General features: G+C 39.9%; 1 protein-coding gene across 13 annotated transcripts in view; it reads right to left on the bottom strand.

Annotated features, from left to right (window-relative positions):
* Positions 1-20,924, bottom strand: part of Ank3 (ankyrin 3) — a 632,006-nt gene that overhangs the window by 308,896 nt on the left and 302,186 nt on the right. For 5 of the 13 annotated variants that reach the window (XM_078041675.1, XM_078041688.1, XM_078041692.1 and 2 more), the window contains exon 1: positions 13,644-14,667. The exons of 2 other annotated variants lie outside the window; for them this stretch is intronic. In XM_078041675.1, the coding sequence (XP_077897801.1) occupies positions 13,644-13,757 (114 nt within the window). In that variant the 5' untranslated portion in view covers positions 13,758-14,667. Of the gene's footprint in view, positions 1-13,643; positions 14,674-20,924 lie in introns of those variants that run through there. 6 more of the 13 variants (XM_078041698.1, XM_078041699.1, XM_078041711.1 and 3 more) reach the window with 5 other exon arrangements.

Here is a 20,924-nt window from a genome sequence, read left to right as displayed (position 1 = left end):
ACCTGCACTAGAGGCTGGGTTCTGCAGAAGAAACTAGAGGCTTACTGGGAAAGCATGGAAAGCCAGGGCACCTCTCTAGAACCTGAGCCTCTGTTCCAAAGACTGAATTTCCTCCTGATAGAAATAGGGTTCTCATTTTAACTGTCCTTTTTGGAATAAACACTCCAACATAAATGCAGCCGTGTACTTATCGTTTACTTATTTACTGACCTCCTGCTCATAGTTCATTTCAGTAAACATACTTTCCCGTTTTAACTGACAAGTCTCACTAAATACACTTCACATGAAACAAGTTTTCATTTCTTCCAATGTGCACCACCAGGGAAAAAGAAGTGGGAGGTATGAGCATTTGCTGAATCACTGCATTGTGCCGGTCACTTCGGGTTCAATTTAATTGAGTCTTCATCGCATCCCTTTGTGGTAGGTATTGTTATGGATGAAGGCAGAGAGGCTCAGAGAGGTTAAATGACTGCAACTCCACAAAAAGAAGCGACAGTGTCAAGAATCAAACCCAGGCCTCACCAACTCCACAGCTCCACCCAGGCCCTTTCCCTGGTTCCTTGGAGTCTCCAAAAATTAGTTTTCCTCTTATTTCAGAGATCTCCAGCAGCACTTACTTAAAAACAAAACAAAACTACGGCAGATTAAGTTGTATGAGCAGACACAGAACAGCCTAATAAGTTAGGCTCCACTAAAGCTGAAATGAAGCTCCAGGAAAGCAGGTCAAACCCAAGGATGCCAAATGAATATTAGAGTGCTTGCCCTTTGTCACAAACAAAATCCTGACTAATCCGTCAGAAAGCAAATAAAAGCATAATGCCCATCAGAGGCCAAATGGATGGGTAGATAAGTATTTTAATCTTCTCCCGTAGAAAAATCCACTGAAATTTTAATCTGATCCCATGGAAAAATCCACTGAAACATATTATGTAAAGTCAAATTACAACGGGGGCCACTTAAGACAAGGCTGTTCAGTGGGGAGCTGGGAGAAAGACCAAGATCTGGACTTAGACACAAAGGAGCAGGAAGTCATGCTACCATTCCTACCCCCATGTGACGACAGGAAGTCAAGCCCAGGGAGGGCTGGCAGTTCATAACACTGTCAGCAGAGGAAACATGCATTTTAAATACATTCCTGGTCACTCTCAAAGATCCAATTTCAGATAAGATGAGGCACATTCAAAACCTTTTGAAACAATCCACAGACTGGAATTGAGGCGGATTATCAGGATCATGAATTCTACAGTAATGAAGACAAGTGAATGTGTGAATTTCATTTGCTTGGATTCCCAGTATTAATGTATCAATTCTATTTGGAATACATGTAGATGGAATAAATGTGCATAATGAAACCATTTATTTTTAGACAGCAGGGAATGACTCCAACTGAAGAGGCATAGTAAAGCAGGGATCATTAACAATGGTCATGCCTCAAAGTAAAGAAATTAATGACACTCAGCATTTTAAAACATCAATATGGTTATCTTCCTGTTAAGGGCAGGCAAATGTATTTTGAGTGTTGACAGAAGTAACTAAGTCTACTCATCATGTTATTGAGTCAGGTTTTAGTGAGCCAGCCACTGCCTTAAGGGACAGCAGGTCCTTAAAGAAGAAGGGAGGCAGCCAGGGAGACATTCAGTGACCTCAGAAGCTGCGTCTCTTCCAGCATGTCCTGTGTCTCCTTGAGTCCTGACCATCCAGGTGGCAGACATGGGGCTGGGAATAAGATGACTAGATATTTAGGGGATTTACTAATAGAAAACAAAATGTATTATTCAAGGTTATGGTTTTGATAAATGTTATTTCCTCAGACTGTAAATCCATGGTGTAAGCAACAACCCTGATCTTTTTGTACTTGATTCAAAATCGCTGTACTTAACACCCCTTAGTACCATCTGAAGATAAAAACAAAGCTCAAATCACACACATAGTACTTAACACCCCTTTGTACCATCTGAAGATAAAAACAAAGCTCAAATCACACACATCATTATTTTAAAAGCCCTCTTTACCTAGTATTGAATATGTAGAACGCATGAACAGTACCAGTAATGATGAAAGGTAAATGAAAAATGATATAACAACTGATTAGAAAATAATGGAAGTACACACTTTCCCTAAGCACCAGAATCTTATATGCTTGACAATTTACAAGCATAATAATGAAATGCAGGGGCAGTGTGGGGGAGAAACCTTGGAGTCCAATGGCTATGGGTTCAAGTTCACCCTATACCTTTTGCTGTTACTGATAAAAAAAATAAAACTTGGAAATTGAATTTATTTGGTAAAATGGAAATAATGCCAATTTACTCAAAGGGTCCTTTCAAAGATTAACAGACAATAACCTTTAGTACCTACCAATTATTTTACTGTAAATGGAACTGGCTCTTGTTGGCAGGTTTGCTATAATTTCAAACTGAGGCTTGCTAGCAAAACCCATAAGATATCTAATTTTGAATAATAAAAATTTTTGAGAATTCTAATATTTGCCAAGTCCCCTCCCTCAATTTAAACTTTTCATTCACCCTTTTTCATTGTTAAGAGTAAACAAAGATCAGTTCATGTGGGGTCTTTTCTATGCTAATAAGAAAAGATCCTGGCAAAGCCCATGGTGAGTCAAATATTTTTAGAAAAAAATGTCATCTGAAGTAGATTTTGATGTTGGTGTTAATTTCTTACCTTTCTACAAATTGCATTTTAATTTCTAATCTAAGCTGTAAACATTTGACTGTTTTTGAGGCCAGCTGAGTAAGTTATTTAAAGCCAGCTTTTTCCACAGTTCTCTCATAAAAATGATGAGTATGAAATAGAAGGCCTCAGCAAACATGCGAATAGATGCATTTCAGAAACCAACAAATTCAGCCAACACAAAATGATTTTGCTACTTATCTTTAAAAATACAAACACTTGCTGGGCGTGTGGCACACACCCGTAATCTTAGCTACTCAGGAGACTGAAGTAGGAGGATTGCAAGTTTGAGGACAGCCTCAGCAATTTAGCAGGACCCTTCTCAAGGTGAAAATAAAAAGGGTCCAGGATATAGCTTAGTGATAGAGCACCCCTGGGTGCAATCTCAGGCCCCCTCCATACATAGATAAAAACATTTGGGGAATTTATTATGTTTACATTTCTTAATCATTAATAGGATTATTTCCTAATAAATGTTTGAAGTGAAAGTGATCTGAAATGAAGTAACTTATTTATTACATCCAGAAATATCACCCTCCTACCTGCCACACTCCATTGTATACTGTTCTTTTGGGAGAAAAAGAGAAATCATGAGTAGGATTCTACTAGGGATTTTCTAGCAGGGAAGAAACCCCAGCATGGTATTTCATGGTCCAGGAATGATTTATCTCATGGTGCTCAGTATTCTGCGAAAATGGTACTTCCAGGGGTGACTTGAGGGTAACAACAAGAGTGAAGTGATAAGACAGGCACAGGGATGACTGTGGGACTTTGGAAAGCTATCCACATTTTCAGAGTATAACTTCCCTAACCCAGAAAATTGGGACCATAATAGCCATTTCATGAGGATTCAATACAGTAATCTACTTCAAGCACCTAATGAAGTACCTGGTAAGTTCAAGGATTTAAAGCTCAATAAATAAAAGAATGAGTACATTCTTCCCATACTTTTGCTTCACTGTCCTTTGAAAAACAGAAATCAAGCTGGGCATAGTGGTGCACACCTGTCATCCCAAGGGCTCAGGAGGCTGAGGGAAGAGGATCACAAGTTCAAAACCAGCCTCAGCAACTTAGTGAGGTCCTAAGTAACTCAATGAGAGACTGTTTTTAAATAAAATCCAGAAAGGGCTATAGATGTGGCTCTGTGGTTAAGCGCCCCTGAGTTCAATTCTGGTACAAAACAAAACAAAACAAAAAATAACCCAAAGAAAGAAAGAAAGAAATCAGATGGAGTCTATGATGAAAATGTCTAAGGAGAGACATCCAAGTTTCAGGCTTAGTTTTTCTTATTGGTTTAAGGGGAGTGGAAATATAGAAATACACTGTTGAAGCTAAGTGGCAGTTATGGAATCAGGCCAATTGGTCAGGTACTGGGTAACTTGCTGTATGTGGCTGAAGAAATTTAGTGGCCCTAGCAAGTAACCATCTGAGAAAATATGAAGAAGAAAAATTGCTGGCAAATGGGGAGAGCCAGTGAGCCACTTTGGGTTCACAAACTTGGTATAAAAGGTGGAAAAGGGTTCATGAGGTCAATTATTCATAATAATCCCAAATTATCACAAAGCTATCACAACACCTCTGTCGTGGCCATTCTGCCTAGAGGGAATGATAAATTGGTTGGTCATGAATTATCTATTAGGGTGTGTGTGTAATATCTTATAGACATATTGCAAAAGAAACATTTTGTTTCTTCTCAAATCAAAGCTATAAAGACTCTTCATTCAGCTCAAGTACTTTTGTTCAAAAAATATTTCAATACTTACACTTTTTTTTAAACATTGGAGATTGAACCCTGGGGTGTTTGACCACAGAGTTATGTTCCCAGTTCTTTTTTATTTTATTTTTTAAATTTTGAGACAGGGTCTCACTAAGTTGCTGAGGCTGGCCTTGAAGTTGTGACCCTCCTGCCTCAGCCTCCTGAGTCACTGGATGCCTATGCCTGGCTTTTTTTTTTCCCTTTTTTAAAATATTTGTACTTGAATCAGCAAAATAAAGTAAAAGAATCATTTGTACTTCCTCCATCTGTGCATGTGGTTCTTAAGCTTTAATATCTACCTAGGCAATCATTTAGCCACCCAGAGAAACTAATTAATAACAGTGTTAATGAATGGAAAATGTAGTTAACATATGAGTCTTCGGGAGTATTTCTCAAAATGACAGATTTAATTCTCTAAGGATTAGAAAGTCTGCAAAGAGCCAAACTGCAGGACTCAAATGGTTATTTGGGAAAGGTGGACTAGTGGTAAAATTTCATTCAGCAAATCATTTTTGCAAATAATGTTCTGAATGCTTATGAGGTAGGAAAACTGTCAGAACATTCCTTAACTTACTCAGTTCCACTACCTCCTTCTTGACTATAGTCTCGCAATTACATTTGAGAGTCCATAATGTAGGAGAGGAAGCGGGAAACTCTCGCTAAGTACTCCCTTTATGCCAGGAATCCGGTGAAATGCACTTATTTACAGTATCTCCATTTAAAAATTAATATTCTCATTTGATCAATATGGAAACAGGCCCAGAGAAATTTTGTTCAAGGCCACATAGCTAAACAAGAACAGTTTCAACATGAATTTATATCCAGACCCCATCATAAATTGTGATACTTAATCTCCCCATTTCTTTCTATATGGCTTACCTACTCTATTAGTGTTTTTAATCCTCTTAAAATTTTCTGTTTTTATACCTTCTTTAATTGCATAGACCTCTTAAAAAGTTGTATTTTATCAGGATTAAAAAAAAATCACAAGAGTTTTAGAAGAATTGACAGGTATAAGTGTTTTCCTACTTGACTTCCGGTACCTAGAAGATCTTGAACTTCCTTCCTTCTTCTGATCTTTCTATATCCTAATTCCATTTCCCATTCCTCTCATCACTCATTGACCCCCTGTCCAGGACTGGGGATTGAACTCAGTGACTAGCAAATGCTAGGCAAGCGCTCTACCGCTATATCACCAGCTCTTTCCCTGATGAGACAGTGTCTCAGTAAATTGCCAAGGCTGGCTTCCAACTTGGGATCATTTTGCCTCAGCTTCCTGAGTAGCTGGGATTACAGACGTATGCCACCTCCCCCAGCTCTCTCCCATGCAATCCATACATCAGCCTTCTCCAATGATGTACTGGGAAGCTTAACATCCTGGTAACCTCCAAGGTATTGATCTGGCAGATATGAACAGTAGTCTCTGTTCTACCTATTCTAATGAACTTCATCTGAGTTCATGCAGAACCAAGGATATGACCCTAATTAGTCAGATGACCAATGGCTAAAAAATAATTTACTAGAAGTCATTAAATTTAAATTGCAATCTATACATTTTATAGGCAGCTTCTGTACTGGGCAATGATGGGCCCATCTTATTTCATTATGCCACTTTGGATCCATGACAGCATAAACTTGAGTGAATGGGATAAATGTCAGAAACAGACCTGACCCATATCCTGAACACCAGAGTTTCATTTTTATTGCTTTCTGCTCAATTCTTCTACTTTTATTTTATACAGATCAGAACACTGATTTGGACCAACTTATGGGAGACTAGTTGTTTTCAAATATTATCTTTCCATACAAATATTTATTTAGAGTAAAATTTGGATAAAATAACAGCATCTAATATTGTATTTAGACATCCCCCTTCAATATATAAGCTAACATGACTCAGTGTGCATATGTCAACAGTTTTTGTTTTGTTTTGTTTCAATGAATAGATTTCACTTAAAAATTATTTTAATAGAAGTACATTAACTTTAGTAAAATGGTTTATACAGTTTGCAGATTTTTTAAAATACATTTTCAGCTGTAGGTGGACACAACACCTTTATTTTTATGTGGTGCTGAGGATTGAACCCAGTGCCTCAAATGTGCTAGGCAAGTGCTCTACCACTGAGCCACAACCCAGCCCATTTGCAGATTTTCAAATAAATTTTTTTAAATAATTGCTGAAAGTTAAATCATTTACTAATTGTGTTTTTTAACACCTCAAATGTGATCGTTAACCTTGCACCTCCATTACCAAAAACCCCAAGAAAACTCCTGTAGAGGTTCTAAAAGCCTGGGTAAGGGTCTGAGAACCAAACAGACTTTGGTTTCAAACACACCTGTATCTGTGACTTGAGGCAAGTTGTATAACAGACCCAAGCTTTGGTTAATGCCTCTGTGCATGAGGATAACACCATGTCATGACAGTGTTGATATAATGTCAAGTAAGATGAAGAAGGCAAAAGGCACCCAGCACACAGGAGATCCACCAAAAGTTGTTTCTATGGTCCTTTATCTCAACACTATAAGTAGAATCTAAACCAGAGAAGGTAGATGGCCCCATAGGTCTCCTCCTGCATGTTGCTAGTACCTATTACAGAGAGGTATTCCTTAAGTGCATAAATGTTATGAAATGGCCAGATGCAGGTAAAAGGGGTATGATTAATTTATACCTTTCCAATAATCTAACTAGAAAGAAAGCAAACTCTTGCCAAGTCCTATGCTTTTTCTCCAAGCATACCTATGAAAAGCAAACTTTTTCTATATTGATATTAAAAAAAACCCACACAAAGTAATATCTTGTCCAAGTTATATGAAGGGACAGAAAGGACTATGGGTCTGAAGAGTAGTGAAGAAATAGTTACCAGTAGCCAGGGTACAGAAATGTCAAAACTAATTGGAAATGTTAAAGTAACACATTCAGACATTAATAAATGTATGATCTATCTAACATGATCTTGCAGTGGTCATAATGATAACTGATCAAGAAAAGAAAATGTTAATACTTAAACAGATGAGGAAAAAAATGTAGCGTGGTAGTAACGGGGAACAGATCCACAAGCAAATTTTATTTCATAGCTTTCTTACTTCTAAATATCAAAAGTGCAACATCAAAGGACAAAGGTTTACAACTTTTCCCAGAGTGAGCTAAGACTTTTTCTATCCTCCCTCCTCTAAAGAGCGGAGACAGGCTGCAGCCAGATTAGTTCCCAGGAATCTAGCCTGCTGGACTTCAGTGAGTTAACTTATGGGTACAATCCCCGAAGGTTTAGGATGAAATTAATTCATTTATTCTTCTATTAACTCTGAACAACAGCAGCAACAACCAATACTATAAGGCTCTTACTTTGTGCCAAGCTGTTCTAAAACCAACTCATTAAAATCTCATTAAAACCCTATGACTAAGCACATACTTTTTAGTACATTCATTTTGCAGGTGAAGAGACACAGAGAGGTCAGCTTCCCCAAGGTCACACAGACACGTGATAGTGCCATCATCTGATCTCAGACAATCTTATCTACAGCCCATGCTGTTAATCATTGCATGATACTGGCTCTCGTCCACCGCCCATCTACCACCCACCTACCCACCCAGCAAGCACCAGTTTGTAACAGCAAATGATTATGACACATATCTGGCCTCAAGAAGCTCATAGTCTCCTGGTAAGCCAGACATATAAACACATAATTATAGTACAGAAGATTGAGTATGCAAATAGGGATACCAAGTTCCCTATAAACCTAGAGTTTCTATACTTTCTAGAGCAGGTTCCTTGTATCTCATTGGGGACGACACAACCATGCCCCACAAAAGTCCAGCTGTTGCAATATGAAACCTCATGTGGCCTGGCACCTTACACTATGGATGCCACAGATAACTAGCTGATGGACATGAGGAAAACCTGTGACATGTCAAGCAGTACTAACCTCCTGCAGCAAGAAACACTGAAGTTCATGCATCCTCAAACCTGTTCTCAAACCCTTCACTGCTTTAACTTTAGACTTCTAGAGTCTCAGATTCCAAGATCCTATGATCCACATTAAAGCCTAGGTCCAACTCTGACTAGTTATAGGATTTCAGGTGAATTCTTTGAAGGTTTTACCTATGAAAAAAATGGGGATGGAAATAATACCTACTCATAGATGAGAGGAACAGATGAGAGGGACAGAGGGAGAGAGAAACAGCATCCCCTGGGAATTCCTCTGCACACTGCCTGACATACCATCAAGCATCTACACACTGTCATGTTGTCCTTACACCAATGTGTCCTTGAGGATTTGAAGTCCCGGTGTTGGTCATTTTTATTCTTATCTTTCAAAAAAAATTTTTTTAAAAAAGAGTACCTTTAGGCAAAACATTAAAATCTATTATAAAAATTAAGAAAAACAGACCCATTACAATAGTGGGTTACTTAGAGACACAAAGTCTATTTAAAGTTTCAGATGCGTAAGAAATAGATGATTTACAAGATTTTCTGAAATAAGCTGACTCTGATGTATAGCTATGAAAATATTAATGCTGCTCACTATTAATGTCACGTAGTGTGATTAGAACACAAGCCAGAAAGCTGGACTGACCCAACCAGAACCTCTCTCTCCCATCAACCACTGTGGGAACTTCTGGCAACTAACTTGAACGTTCATGCTTCAATTTCTTCATCTACAAAATGGAGAAAATAAAAACACGTTCTTTGTACATTATCGTGAGCCCCTGCCTACAAAGCAATGTAAAACTTGGATACATAATAAATGGTCAAGAAATGTCCAGGGAGAAAAGACACAAATCCAGGAAATTCAATTCTTCATCTTCCCCTTGAAGCCAGGAACTTGGCAGTTACCCTAGAATCTGATCTCCCTTTCTCACTTCCTACCTATCATCCATTGCCAAGTTCTACTGAGTCTTCCCTTAAATATCTTTCACATGCTACACCCCCTCTCCATTGGCAGAGTCTCCCCATGGTTCAGCCTCTCGGCATCTCATGCCTGGATCTCATCAGAGCTTCCCGACTGCTCTCCCTGCTGCTGTCTACGACACTGATGCATGAGCAATAGCGCCAAACCATAAAGCTATTCACGGTCTGCTCTGCCTACAACCACCATGGAAGTTTCTCCCTCCTTTCAGCAGGCATGTTTCCAAACCCTGTAAGGGGGCATATGTGAGTCTTCATGCCCCGGCCCCCACCTATTTTTCTTAGTACAAACTCAGCCCTCCTTGGCTGAAAGCTTTCCAATATTGTTTATTTCCCTCATATTCAAATAGCCTCTCCTACTTCCATCATTTTGAGCATGGGGTTCCTATTCTTCTGCTTTGACTCCTCCTCTAAGGCTTAGCTTCACAGAGACTCTTCTGAGTCCATCAGAGTCATGTGGGGGTCTTTCTATGGGCTCTTGTGGCTACTGACTTTTCAGACCTTAGCTTGGGTGATGGGTGATGCTCTTGACTTTATCAACTCTACGGGAGCCACTCAACTGTTGCCACTACTCTTGGTTCAGTTTTGTCTCCAACATTTGATGCAATGTGTGGTCCACAGAAGTCCCTCGATAAACGTTTGCTGAAAGAATATGTGAATACAAGATGAAGCAATGAATATTTATTCCTGCTCTCCCACTGATTAACTATGGATTTGACATCACTACACAGAAATTATATTAATCACAGAATTAGTTGCTACTTAGCCCAGTATCTAGCACTGTGTCAGTTACACACACAGAAATGAACCCCATTATACTTTCTTTTGTAGTATAAATTTCCTTAGGTTGCCTTAAATATTTTTGACAAAACATAGTCAACATAGAGGAGCATATATTCGTATATTTAAAAACCCATTTATTGAATATATTAAGGTTATTGTCTTGATATTTCTCACAATTGAAATGTATTTTATATATTTCGAAGAAATGACAAAGACAACAAAATATGCAGTTAATGTGGCACCAGAAGCTAGTGGCAACAAGGGATATTGAGGGACTATGTCTTGCACCACAAGAAGGGCATTTGTGACACAAACCATCATGGGTTCAGGGGAGGATGGGTCATGGAACCTGCTGGAAGCAGGGGACATGAAGAGCTCCTCTCTACAGTTTGTTTGGGCCAGGGATGCAGCATTAACATTTCTAGGGGCTCTCTGGCTATCTTTGGTGTATCTTCCACTGGCTGCCAACTGCCATCAGGAAAGAAGTGTGAAGGGAAAAATGGGAAGAAGCCAGGGAAAGCAATGGGAAACTGTAGGTAAGAGATATTTGTAAATACATTGTTAAGCTGTTTCAAACTACATACTCATTAAAACCTCTTTTTATTTTTCCTTTAAGACAGAAAAATTGGTGATAAAAGATGAAGGTTTAGGGTCAGGTATGTAGCTCAGTGGTAGAGTATGTGCTTAGCATAAGCAAGGCCCTGGGTTGAATGCAAAGCACTTAAATAATCAAAATATGCACGTATCCAGAAGCATTTCTTCTAAACTAATGGGAAGATTTCTTTTTTTCTTGATACTACTTTAGTTGTATCAAGAATAAAATACATATTTATTAAAATTCAACTAACTATAAATTCCTAGAAGGTCTCTATACTGGGGGGGGGCACTGGTAATTACTTATTCATGGTTAGGAGTATTCAAAATAGAGACTCTATAACTCTTGGAACTCTCCAGCTTAAGAACCTGATGAAATGTGAATCCAGCGCTGTCTACAACATTATGATTTGATTGTAATACTTATCAATAGTCCCTAGTGTATAACACTGTGTCACACAAGATATCATCAAGACAGGTTCATCTGGGGCTTGCCCCAGCCTAAACTGCAAGATTGCCATGGTCCAAATTCTTTATTTTGTAAATCACACACTTTTAACTACTAGTAGATAATAGAGGCTTAGATACTTCCTAAACTTCTCTATTTTGTGCTTTTATGAGAACACTCAGAACTACTTTTATGTAACTCAAAGATCCTGGAGGATACTTCTGCATAGGAATAAGAGCAACTATCCCCATAATAATCCAGAAAATTACATTTAAAAAGCAGGTTTTTTTTCTATTGGCATGGGTCCTATAATATGGAACAAAGTAGCCCTCAGGCCTTAATTAGGATCTTAGAAGAAGAAAAAAAAACTCAGAGTCAAAACAATTCACTTTGTAGGGACTAAAGGTTAAATATGCTATAACACTAAAAGAAGTCTAGAATGTGCCTTCAAAAATAACTGAATTTTTAACTCTGTACCAAAGTAGTTGATGAAGTAATCTGACTACAAACACTGCACCTGGCATAACACACTGGATCTCTGATCTGTACCTATTATATTATGTTATGAATTAATGAGGACAACAGCAGTGAATGTGTGATCCATGAGCCACTTTCTGGATCTACTTCATGAGTGTCCTGAGAACATCTAAATCCGTTTGCACATTTACAATAGTGATATTGATATTTCTCCATGTTTCCTTCTGGTTGCTAAGAGATTTACATTAGACAGGCTCTGCTGTATTCATAACAAAGCATTTGGGTCCACAAAGCATTAGCTGCAGTTCAATGAGTCCTGAAACACCCTTTGCCTCACCCCTGTCCTGTTTTGCTTCCAAGTCAAACAGGGGCCCAGGCACAAAAGCTGCCACAGGACACTGCTGCACTGAAGCCTGGCAAGGCTAACAACTCTTTCATATGGTGTCGACTTCAAGGATGACATGGTATCTTTATACAAATATACGTCTCTTTCCTTATGTGTCTTAGAAGCCCGTCTATCATGGTGTGAGTGGTGGGGGCCGAGATGTGTGGAGAAGGGGCAATCAGTAGTGACCTTCCCCTAGAAAAAACTAATATGATAAAACTAGAGCAGAATGTAGCAAGACCTGGCCATTTCATAACCACCAGGCCGTTGAAGGCTTTGGAATACGCCTGCATACAACTTCTTACCCCAAGTTTGCACTTTTTTGAAAATGTATTCAAGAAGTTTATTTACAAGCCTATCAAAGTGGGAACCATCTATATTTAACATCTTGCAGCTAAACATACAGCCCTCCAAATTCAGTCTCTCAAAGTCTGCTCTGCCACGAGAGGTGGAGAGCCTTCTCCTATAGACACCAACTCGGAAGAAAATGGCAAAGGGACCAAAAATAGCCATGTACATGTTGTGGCAGATGAAACCTGCATATCATTTATAAGGCACATGCACCAATGCTCAGGGCAAATTAAGAATATCTTTCCCTTGGGGATTCTCACAAAGACACATAAAAATGCTTTATGACCTGACTTCCATATTCAAATCACAGAGTTTTAGTCTGTTTTGATGAATTGTCATGGAGGAAAAGGTGCTTTGGGGGCCTTACTCCCAGCCAGTCCCTAGCAGTTGTATTTAAGGGAAAAGCCTCCAAACAGTAAGTACTCTCTGGCTATGAAAGAAACACCACTGACCTAAAACACATTCCCTGTTCTCTCCCCTGGCTTGGGGTATCAGTAGGGGATCATCCACGCCTGAGCTCAGAGCTCAAGCAATCAGTGCTAAAGGCTGCAGGTCCCGGCCATGTCACGGGAATTCCTGCATTTAGGATAATCACTCACCCAGCAGGCAGATGCAAACCTATGTGATTTCAGCTTTATTTCACAACAGAAAGTTATTTGTAGCAGCTTATTCCCATTGTACAACCAAACTAAAAGCACCTTATAGAAATAAGGGGCACCAGGAAAGAAAGAGGAAAAGCAGCAGAGCAGGAAATGACTTTTCTGCTACGTCTTTAAGGTCACAGATCAGCCTCAGAAACGCATGCATGTGACACAGTTCCAGCACAAAAGCTCCTTTTCCACGAGACAGACCTCTAAGAAGTACAAAGCCTGACTCTCTGGCCTCTGCCTCAGACCTAAGTCACCGCAGTACATTTAACCTTGACCGGGCCGTGCAGAAACTACTTTTAACTCCTTCCCAGCACCTTCCTGTGTTGTGGAAACATGCCGGTGCCTCTGTGAAGTGAGACACACCTTCCGCATAGCCCTGCAATCCCTCCCCAGGAGAAAAGCCTTGCCTGTCCACGCCATGCCCAGCCCGTGGCCAGTCTCCACTACAGGGCTAGACCATCCATTCCCCATTTACACACCCGATTGACACTCTATACAGCATGTGAAAAGACCCCTTCACGCTTCTCACAGATGCCAGGAGGAGACTAAAACAAAAAAAAAAAAAGAATCTAGGCAAGATCTGAGCTCTGGCATACATAGCTACCTTTTTCTTCCGATCCCGGGACCGTTTGCGATGTTTTCTTTTTTTCTCAGTCTCTTCTTCAGCATTGAGCTCTAAATCCCTGTTTTTCTTTAATTGTGAGGCTGCATGAGCCATAATGCATTGAAAAAGATCCTGTCAGGCACCCAGGGCTTCCGTGTAAAAGGTGATATCCTCAGGCACCTTTAATCAGGCGTGCAGCAGCATCCCACTCGCTGGAGAAAAGCCTCGGACTGGAAGCAGGAAGACATTCAAAAGGCAGAGATGCTGGAGAAGCTGAAGCATTTAGAAAGCCAAACGGTGGGGTCCAGACTCCATCCTACACCTTCCTTCACCTGAGCCTTGACACAAGGGTGCAGCCATCGTAATGCATTGACCGTAGTGGAGACAGCTGGGACAGAGGAAGCTGTATTATGGCTGTATCCCCTGCCACCAGCTGGAAGTGTCTAAGTGATTCCTCGGAAGGGGGAATGCTGCAAAGGATGCTCCTCCAAAGGGGAAAAATCAAGAGTCACCACACATGCAGAAGCAAAAATCCAGCACTGATTCTCCAAAACTATTTTAGAATCCTTCAAAAAGAAAGAAAGGGCTGCAATTTATACATCACCACTAGATCAGCACAGAGCAGAATTTAACCCGTCATAGAATGGAGCAGCTCCTACTTTAGTTCAACTGCTGATGGTGACAAAAATATATAAAATAAGACTTCAAAATAAAAAAAATACGCTCAATTTTCCTATGGCGATCCTAACTGCATTATGAGGAAAACAATGCATGCATTGCCGGTCTCAACAGTGCGTCCTTTATGCTGTTATCAGCCCCGATGCATTCTGTGGAGAGGGCTACAGAAGGGCTTGTTGTCTTTTAAAAACAACACGCTGATTACAACACATCATACAGAAAGACGTGGAGCATGTTGGTGTATGGAACAGATGCCTGATTCATAGGAGGTTCCCCAGGACTCTCCTCTCCTGTGGTCCCAGGGTCAGAGAATGAGGAATGTGAATCTGCTGTAATCAGAGTTCGAGTCACTGAAATGCAGATTTGGCTTTCATGTTAGGGTTTGCTTCAATCACCTTACTATTTTTGCCACCTGAGTCCTCAATGACTGCAGCCTCTGAATATTCATTATGTGAAGTGAAGCAGCAGCAGTGCTCAAAGCCTGCCGGGGTGTCTTCTGCGAGGATGCACAGACTGGAAAGAATCTAATAAGTGGAAATCATTTACACGCACACACACACACACACACACACACACACACACACACACACACAGTACTCGGAAGAAACTGCTGAAATGTCAGAGTGGGCCTAAAACACGTGGACCTGAGGAAAAAAAACCCAATTTCACCAAGAAAACAAGGAGAATAAAAAGATGATGTTCCACTGAAAGGACTTATTGTGTGTACTTAGAATTCTAAACGGCATAACCTTGGAGGTTGATGTAGGCAGCTTTGTAGGGCTGACTTTAAGGTGTGTAAAGGGTGGAGCACAAAGTCCAGCACATCCATGAGGATGCGGCTGGGGTTCTCTGGAGCACAAGTGTGAACCCTTGCCTGTAACTTCTCTGCGTTTCTGATGTGGAGATCAAAGATTTTTCTCCTTTCTTCCTTTGTAGGGTCCTTTCCAGTTCTGCCAGGCACTGATAGAAAACAGGAAGGGAAAGACTCAGGCCCCACAGCATCTCAGTCTTACTTCAAATGGACTGTGCACTTCTGAAAACTATGTGCAAATCACGCTGGTCATAGTTACCGAGGGCCTACTACACACACCACTGCTTATGTGCGCTTTCTACAGAAACTAGATAGAGTTCTAGAAAGTTTCTGTATTGCCTGTGAAACCACTATTTGATGAAAAAAGGGAGGGGAGGAATGAGAGTGGAGAATTAAATGTAACTCAGTCAGATGTGGGGGCACACTCCTGTAATCCAGTAGCTAGGGAGGCTGAGGCAGGAGGATCTCAAGTTCAAAGCCAGCCTCTGCAACTTACCAAGGCCCTAAGCAATTCAGGAGACCCTGTCACCCTGTCTCTAAATAATACATACACTCACTCACACCCACACATAAAGTCAGGGTGGAGGAGGGAGGGCTGGGGATGTGGCTCAATGCAAAGTGCCCCTGGGTTCAAACAAACAAACATGAAAAGAAAAAGTAACTCAGACTTAAAAGTAAAAAAACCACATTGGGCCTGCAGTAAAAATTAGTGTTTCTGTACCAGGATATTTTATTGTAAAACTAATCATTGGGGTAGAGAAAAGAGTTAAAATGAACACTTTCTGTACTTTTGTCCCATTTAAACCACCCTATACTTTTGAGGAACATTCATACAACTTCTTTTCCTTATTTTCCGCAAGTTGAAGAGGACAGCCAACTAGAAAACTGGCTGCTTTCCCACTGGCTCCTGAACCTTTTCTTTTAATTCCTTATAGACACTAATGATTCTTTAAAATGTTCTGTATTTATAAGTACCCTTGTTCAAGGTAACGTTTCCATCTGAGGCTGGCAAAGCATTTTATGTCTCATTGATCTCCATGAGCAAAAGCACACCTGAAAAATAGGAAAATGAGCCATGGGTATATTTCAATATATTTCAATCTATTTAGGTCTAGAAAAGTTATTTGCTCCCCCCGCCCCAAGTAACCAGAAATTGAGAATGCACCATGACTTTTAGGACACCATGGTGTGAATTTTCATTAACTCATATTATCCTTTATATAATACATTAAAAATAAAAACTAAGGCACAACATGTTTATTTGGATTTTCTTTCTTATAGAAAATTATTCTTTGAATAAGCCTTCCATTTCTAAACTGGAACCCCAAACAAACTCTGCCAAGGAAGTTGGCTCTGTGGTCCTAAGTTTTTGTTATCAGAAGACTAAAGGCTCAGCCCCTTCTCCATCCAGCACACATCCTGTAAGGAAACTCCTAGTCTCTTTCTTGTACTTATTTTCTATACACAGACATGGACCCAAGAGACCTAGGGATGCTGGCTCCCCTACCCTAAATAATATACAATTTTAATATTTTCAATAACAAAATAAAGCTTTATTATGGCTGAAATTGAGGCATTAAAAGAACTTTTAAAAACCTTCATTTCAAACTTTTCTATGTAAGTCTTAAAAGTTTGATGTCTTTGGGGAGACCATAGAACTGGTACAAATCTTCAAACCGGAAGTGACTCTCTAGCCAGTGCATACTTGTGTGTCTGAGGAGCATGGCAGGTCCCCAACTGTAACAAGAATGGGATGCAGACACCGCATTGTAGGAAACAATGATACAAAGTTCGGTCACTCTAGAGCAATGTCCATCCTCAGTCCCACTCCACAAGGACAGCACTTGCACAGGATGTGGCTATCAGCCTGTGGACTGTCAAAGCTACTGACAAGGAAAAGAATAACAATTCTTCAGTGATTTCCCAAGGGGAAAAAAATTTTATTCTTATTTTATAAAAATCCCAAGTGCAAGAATTCCCAAACCATCCTTTCAAAATATAGGACAGGAGTGACCTTTTACTAGCCAAAGAGGACTTTCTTAAGTTGTACTGGAAAGGCAAGTAGAATGAGTGCACCAGTAGAGCTGCCAGGCTGAGCTGAAGGCATGGTATCCTGGAGCCCCATCGCTTTGGCTCCCCCAACATTCCCCTGAAAGGTTGCTTTGATGAGCACAATTTGGAAGCCAGCACTCTGCAGCCAAGAGTCCCAGTCGTCTTCTTGCTTGTCCCTTTTCACTAGGAGCCATGCAAAAAGTGACTCCTCTTAAAATTTTCATTTTATTCCACATTAATTCTTAATTCCTTACCAGGGCTAATGAGTTTCATCGAGAGTACTTGCTGCCTATGCTTCATTAGACCATGAAACTATTACAAAAAAAATAAAAATAAAAACCACTTTCAAGTTTGGCAAATGGAGTCGTGGTTATACCCCAAATAATATCAAATCCAGGAATCAAACAATTGTGACTAAATATTCCACTGAAAATGAAGCCAAAGCAATTCACTGGGAGGTTTTACAGTCTTTCAATACCAAAGCCAGAGAATTTTCCTCCTCCTCGATTTTTGCATATACCTCTCCAAGATTTCATGGCAAGCTTTGAAAGTTAGTTCAGCCGATTGATAACTTGCCTATGCTGAGTTGTCATTTCACATTGTCAATTCAGCTCAACAATGTGGAGACACAAACAACAATGCACGCGATTTCTATGGAGATGACACTGCCACTTGGAGATTCTGAAGTTACAATAGCTGTGCACTTTGAAAAGATTTGTAGTGGTGTGAGAAGTGGAAGGGGAGGTGATGTATAAATTAGTGAAAATGGGGGAAAGTGCAAAAATGAAAAAAGAGATGACTTTTCTAAGCCTACTCCAGGTTCTCAGTGACAAAGTAAGTATATGTTTTGATGGAAGGAAAACCATTTTGTGCTGCACCCACTCCAGTTTTCTCAGCAGCAGCAGCAGCAGCACAGCCTCACCCTAAGAGACAGTCAAAATATTATTCCTTCACCAAGAAAAATGGATCTATTGTCATTTCATTAATTTTGGCATCCTAGATAGAGATGGTATCAAGAGACCTTGAGTAGTTTCTGAGTGGTGTGGGGGACAAGAAAGAAAACGATCACTAAATCTGTCAATGGTTATAAATGAGAAGCAACCTGGGGGACTTCTGAAATCCTAGTCACAGGAGTTTTTAGATAAGACACATGATGTCCTTATTAAAAAAAAAAAAAGTGTGGCTGGATATCCCCAAAGAACAGAGGGTCCACATTGCTGGCAGGGAGTGGTACCTCTGGACTCATGAGCACTGGCCTTGGTACCATCTGTCTTAGCACTCAGTCTGTCTTCCTTCCCCAGAGTGTGCTGTTCATCCTACTAACCAGCCTGACCTCAGCACTGGAGAGAAAGCCAGCTGGTCCCTGGCATGCCAGCTGCTTCAGTGACCTCACATGGGCAGATGGGGTCAGACATGCAGGGATGGCCTCCCCACGGACTCTCCATCACACTGATCACCCACACTGGTCAGCAGAGAGGAGATCTTTCACTGTATGTGGAAGGCCCTGAAGATACATCCCTGGTTTCTGCCTCACCTGGGAGAGTGGACTGGTAGTGCTTGGCAGGGCACTGAGGAACAGCTCACACCAGGAGTGGTGTGCCAACAAAGCAAAGGGGCCATGCCATTTCCCCCGTGAGCGCCTCTTCTTAGAGAAGGCAGAAGCAAGGCCAATAGCTCTGAAGATATCCTCTCCCTACACCAGAATGCACTGCTTTAAGGTGATAGGAGGTGCTGGAATTTGGAAATAAAAGAACATATCTGGGAAAGGTTTATTAAAAGAAATAATAATTTGCATTGGCTAACACAGTCGCCTATACCCAAATGTGACTACTCATCCTGAAATAAGAAGAGTGTAACCAGAAAACTGAATTTTGAATTATATTTAAAAATTTAAGCCTAAAAACAATGTTTAATTCAGATAATAGAACACAAATATATGTATTTGGAACAATTTGAATATACAAATTTACTTTGCTTACTTTAAGTTTTATGAAATAAAATGCAGATCAAATATTTCCAATGAAAACTTAGCCCTCAAATTGAAATGTAAACTACATAGATTCCAAGACTTAATTTTATTTTTTAAAAAGTCAATAATTTTGCATATTGATTTATATCAAAATAATATTTTGGATATATCTACTTAGATAATATGTTAACTAATTTCATTTTTTTTTATATACTGGGAATTTAACCAAGGGCACTTTACCACTGAGCTACATTCCTTATTTTCATATGGGTCTTGCTTTAAGTTACCCAAGTTACAGAGGCTGGCTTTGAACTTGTGATCCTCCTGCCTCAGTTTCCTGTGTTGCTGGGATTCTAGGCATGTACCACCATGCCTGGCACTAAATTCACTTTTTAAAAACTTTGAAAATGTATCTATTAGAAATTTGAAATGATGTGCATGACTAAAATAGTCTTATGCTAATAAAAAAAAGAGCCCCATTTGCCAAAGTATGTCTTCCTGAAGGCAGAAGTTTCTCCAAATAAACATCAGAGGACACTTTTCAGTCAGTCACTGTTTTCTATAGGAAGGCAGGAAGCACAAAAACTCTGTTCTCAGACACTTTGCTAAAAGAAGCATCTAAGGACTCCCCTACTCACTCACTCTGCTAGTCACTGTGTCTGGTCTCTGGGCCAGGCTCATGAATGAGAGAAAGCCAAGCAAACAACACTTAAAACATACATGTAGGTGCTGCAGAAGAGGCTGTAAGCACGTAGAAGACAGAAAGAAAAGGTCCAAGCTCCAAACAGTGCTTTCTAGTTGAGGAATGAAGACACTTCCCCGTCCACAGATTTTACCGTTTCATCACTGAACCCCACATGCCCTAGTCAACACAGCCAACTGCTCATGCACTGAACAGACAGTGTAGGATTCCCTTTGCCCCTGAGTACTGTTTCAAGTGTCAGTGGTACAGTGGTGAAAAGCCAATGAAGGTCACTCACTGAAGCTTCCAGTCTTACTCACACAGGAGGAGACAGCAAATAAGTAATAAGATAATTTCACAAAGTAGTAAGTGCTATGAAAAAAAAGATAGGATGATTGAATTGGAAGTGCTTGGGTAGTGGATACTTGTTAATAAGGCTCTTTGCTTCTTTCCACGCTTAACATTTCCCAGGAAAAATAAACAAGATAGCGAGGAGTCAATTCAATTAGGTATTCCACTCTATTCAGATAGCAATTCTCCAAAATCATCCTCTAAATCAAGAAAGTTATTTGATAGTGAACCATGAATGTTTTCTCTCAAGTAGCCTGTTTGATTCTGATGCATTTAATATTGAAGATAAATAATAGGCTTCTGTATCACTTATCTTCTATGTTGTCTGGATAATTATAGCTCCCATCACCTTTTTATTAGTAGTTTAATAACAATTCTAAAGAGACTGATGGAGTATGACTGCTGAATAATGGGAATATTTTCCTAGGTACTTTGTGGAAATGTGTTTTGTTTCACAGCCAAACATAACATATCCTATGATTTAATATTTCACTGACTTCTTGTTCTTTACTGTTGATACGATAATTATATTTAAGGTGGCCTAAAGGAAAAATAATGCAAGTGATCAAACTAACATATTCCATTACTAAGTCCCTGAGACCTTAGGGAAATCCTTGTTCTTCCACAGTTCCTGTGTCTCCGTTAAAGGTAAAGGTTCTAAAGTCTCTCTCTCAGCATACACACTTTGTGATGCTCAAATACAATGACAGGGATGAAGCAATGATTGATGTGTCTCCC

The sequence above is a fragment of the Ictidomys tridecemlineatus genome, chromosome 1 (assembly GCF_052094955.1).
Source record: "Ictidomys tridecemlineatus isolate mIctTri1 chromosome 1, mIctTri1.hap1, whole genome shotgun sequence".
Taxonomy (NCBI): domain Eukaryota; kingdom Metazoa; phylum Chordata; class Mammalia; order Rodentia; family Sciuridae; genus Ictidomys; species Ictidomys tridecemlineatus.
The sequence above is the reverse complement of the archived record's forward strand: the minus strand, read 5'-3'. Positions and strand labels throughout refer to the sequence as shown.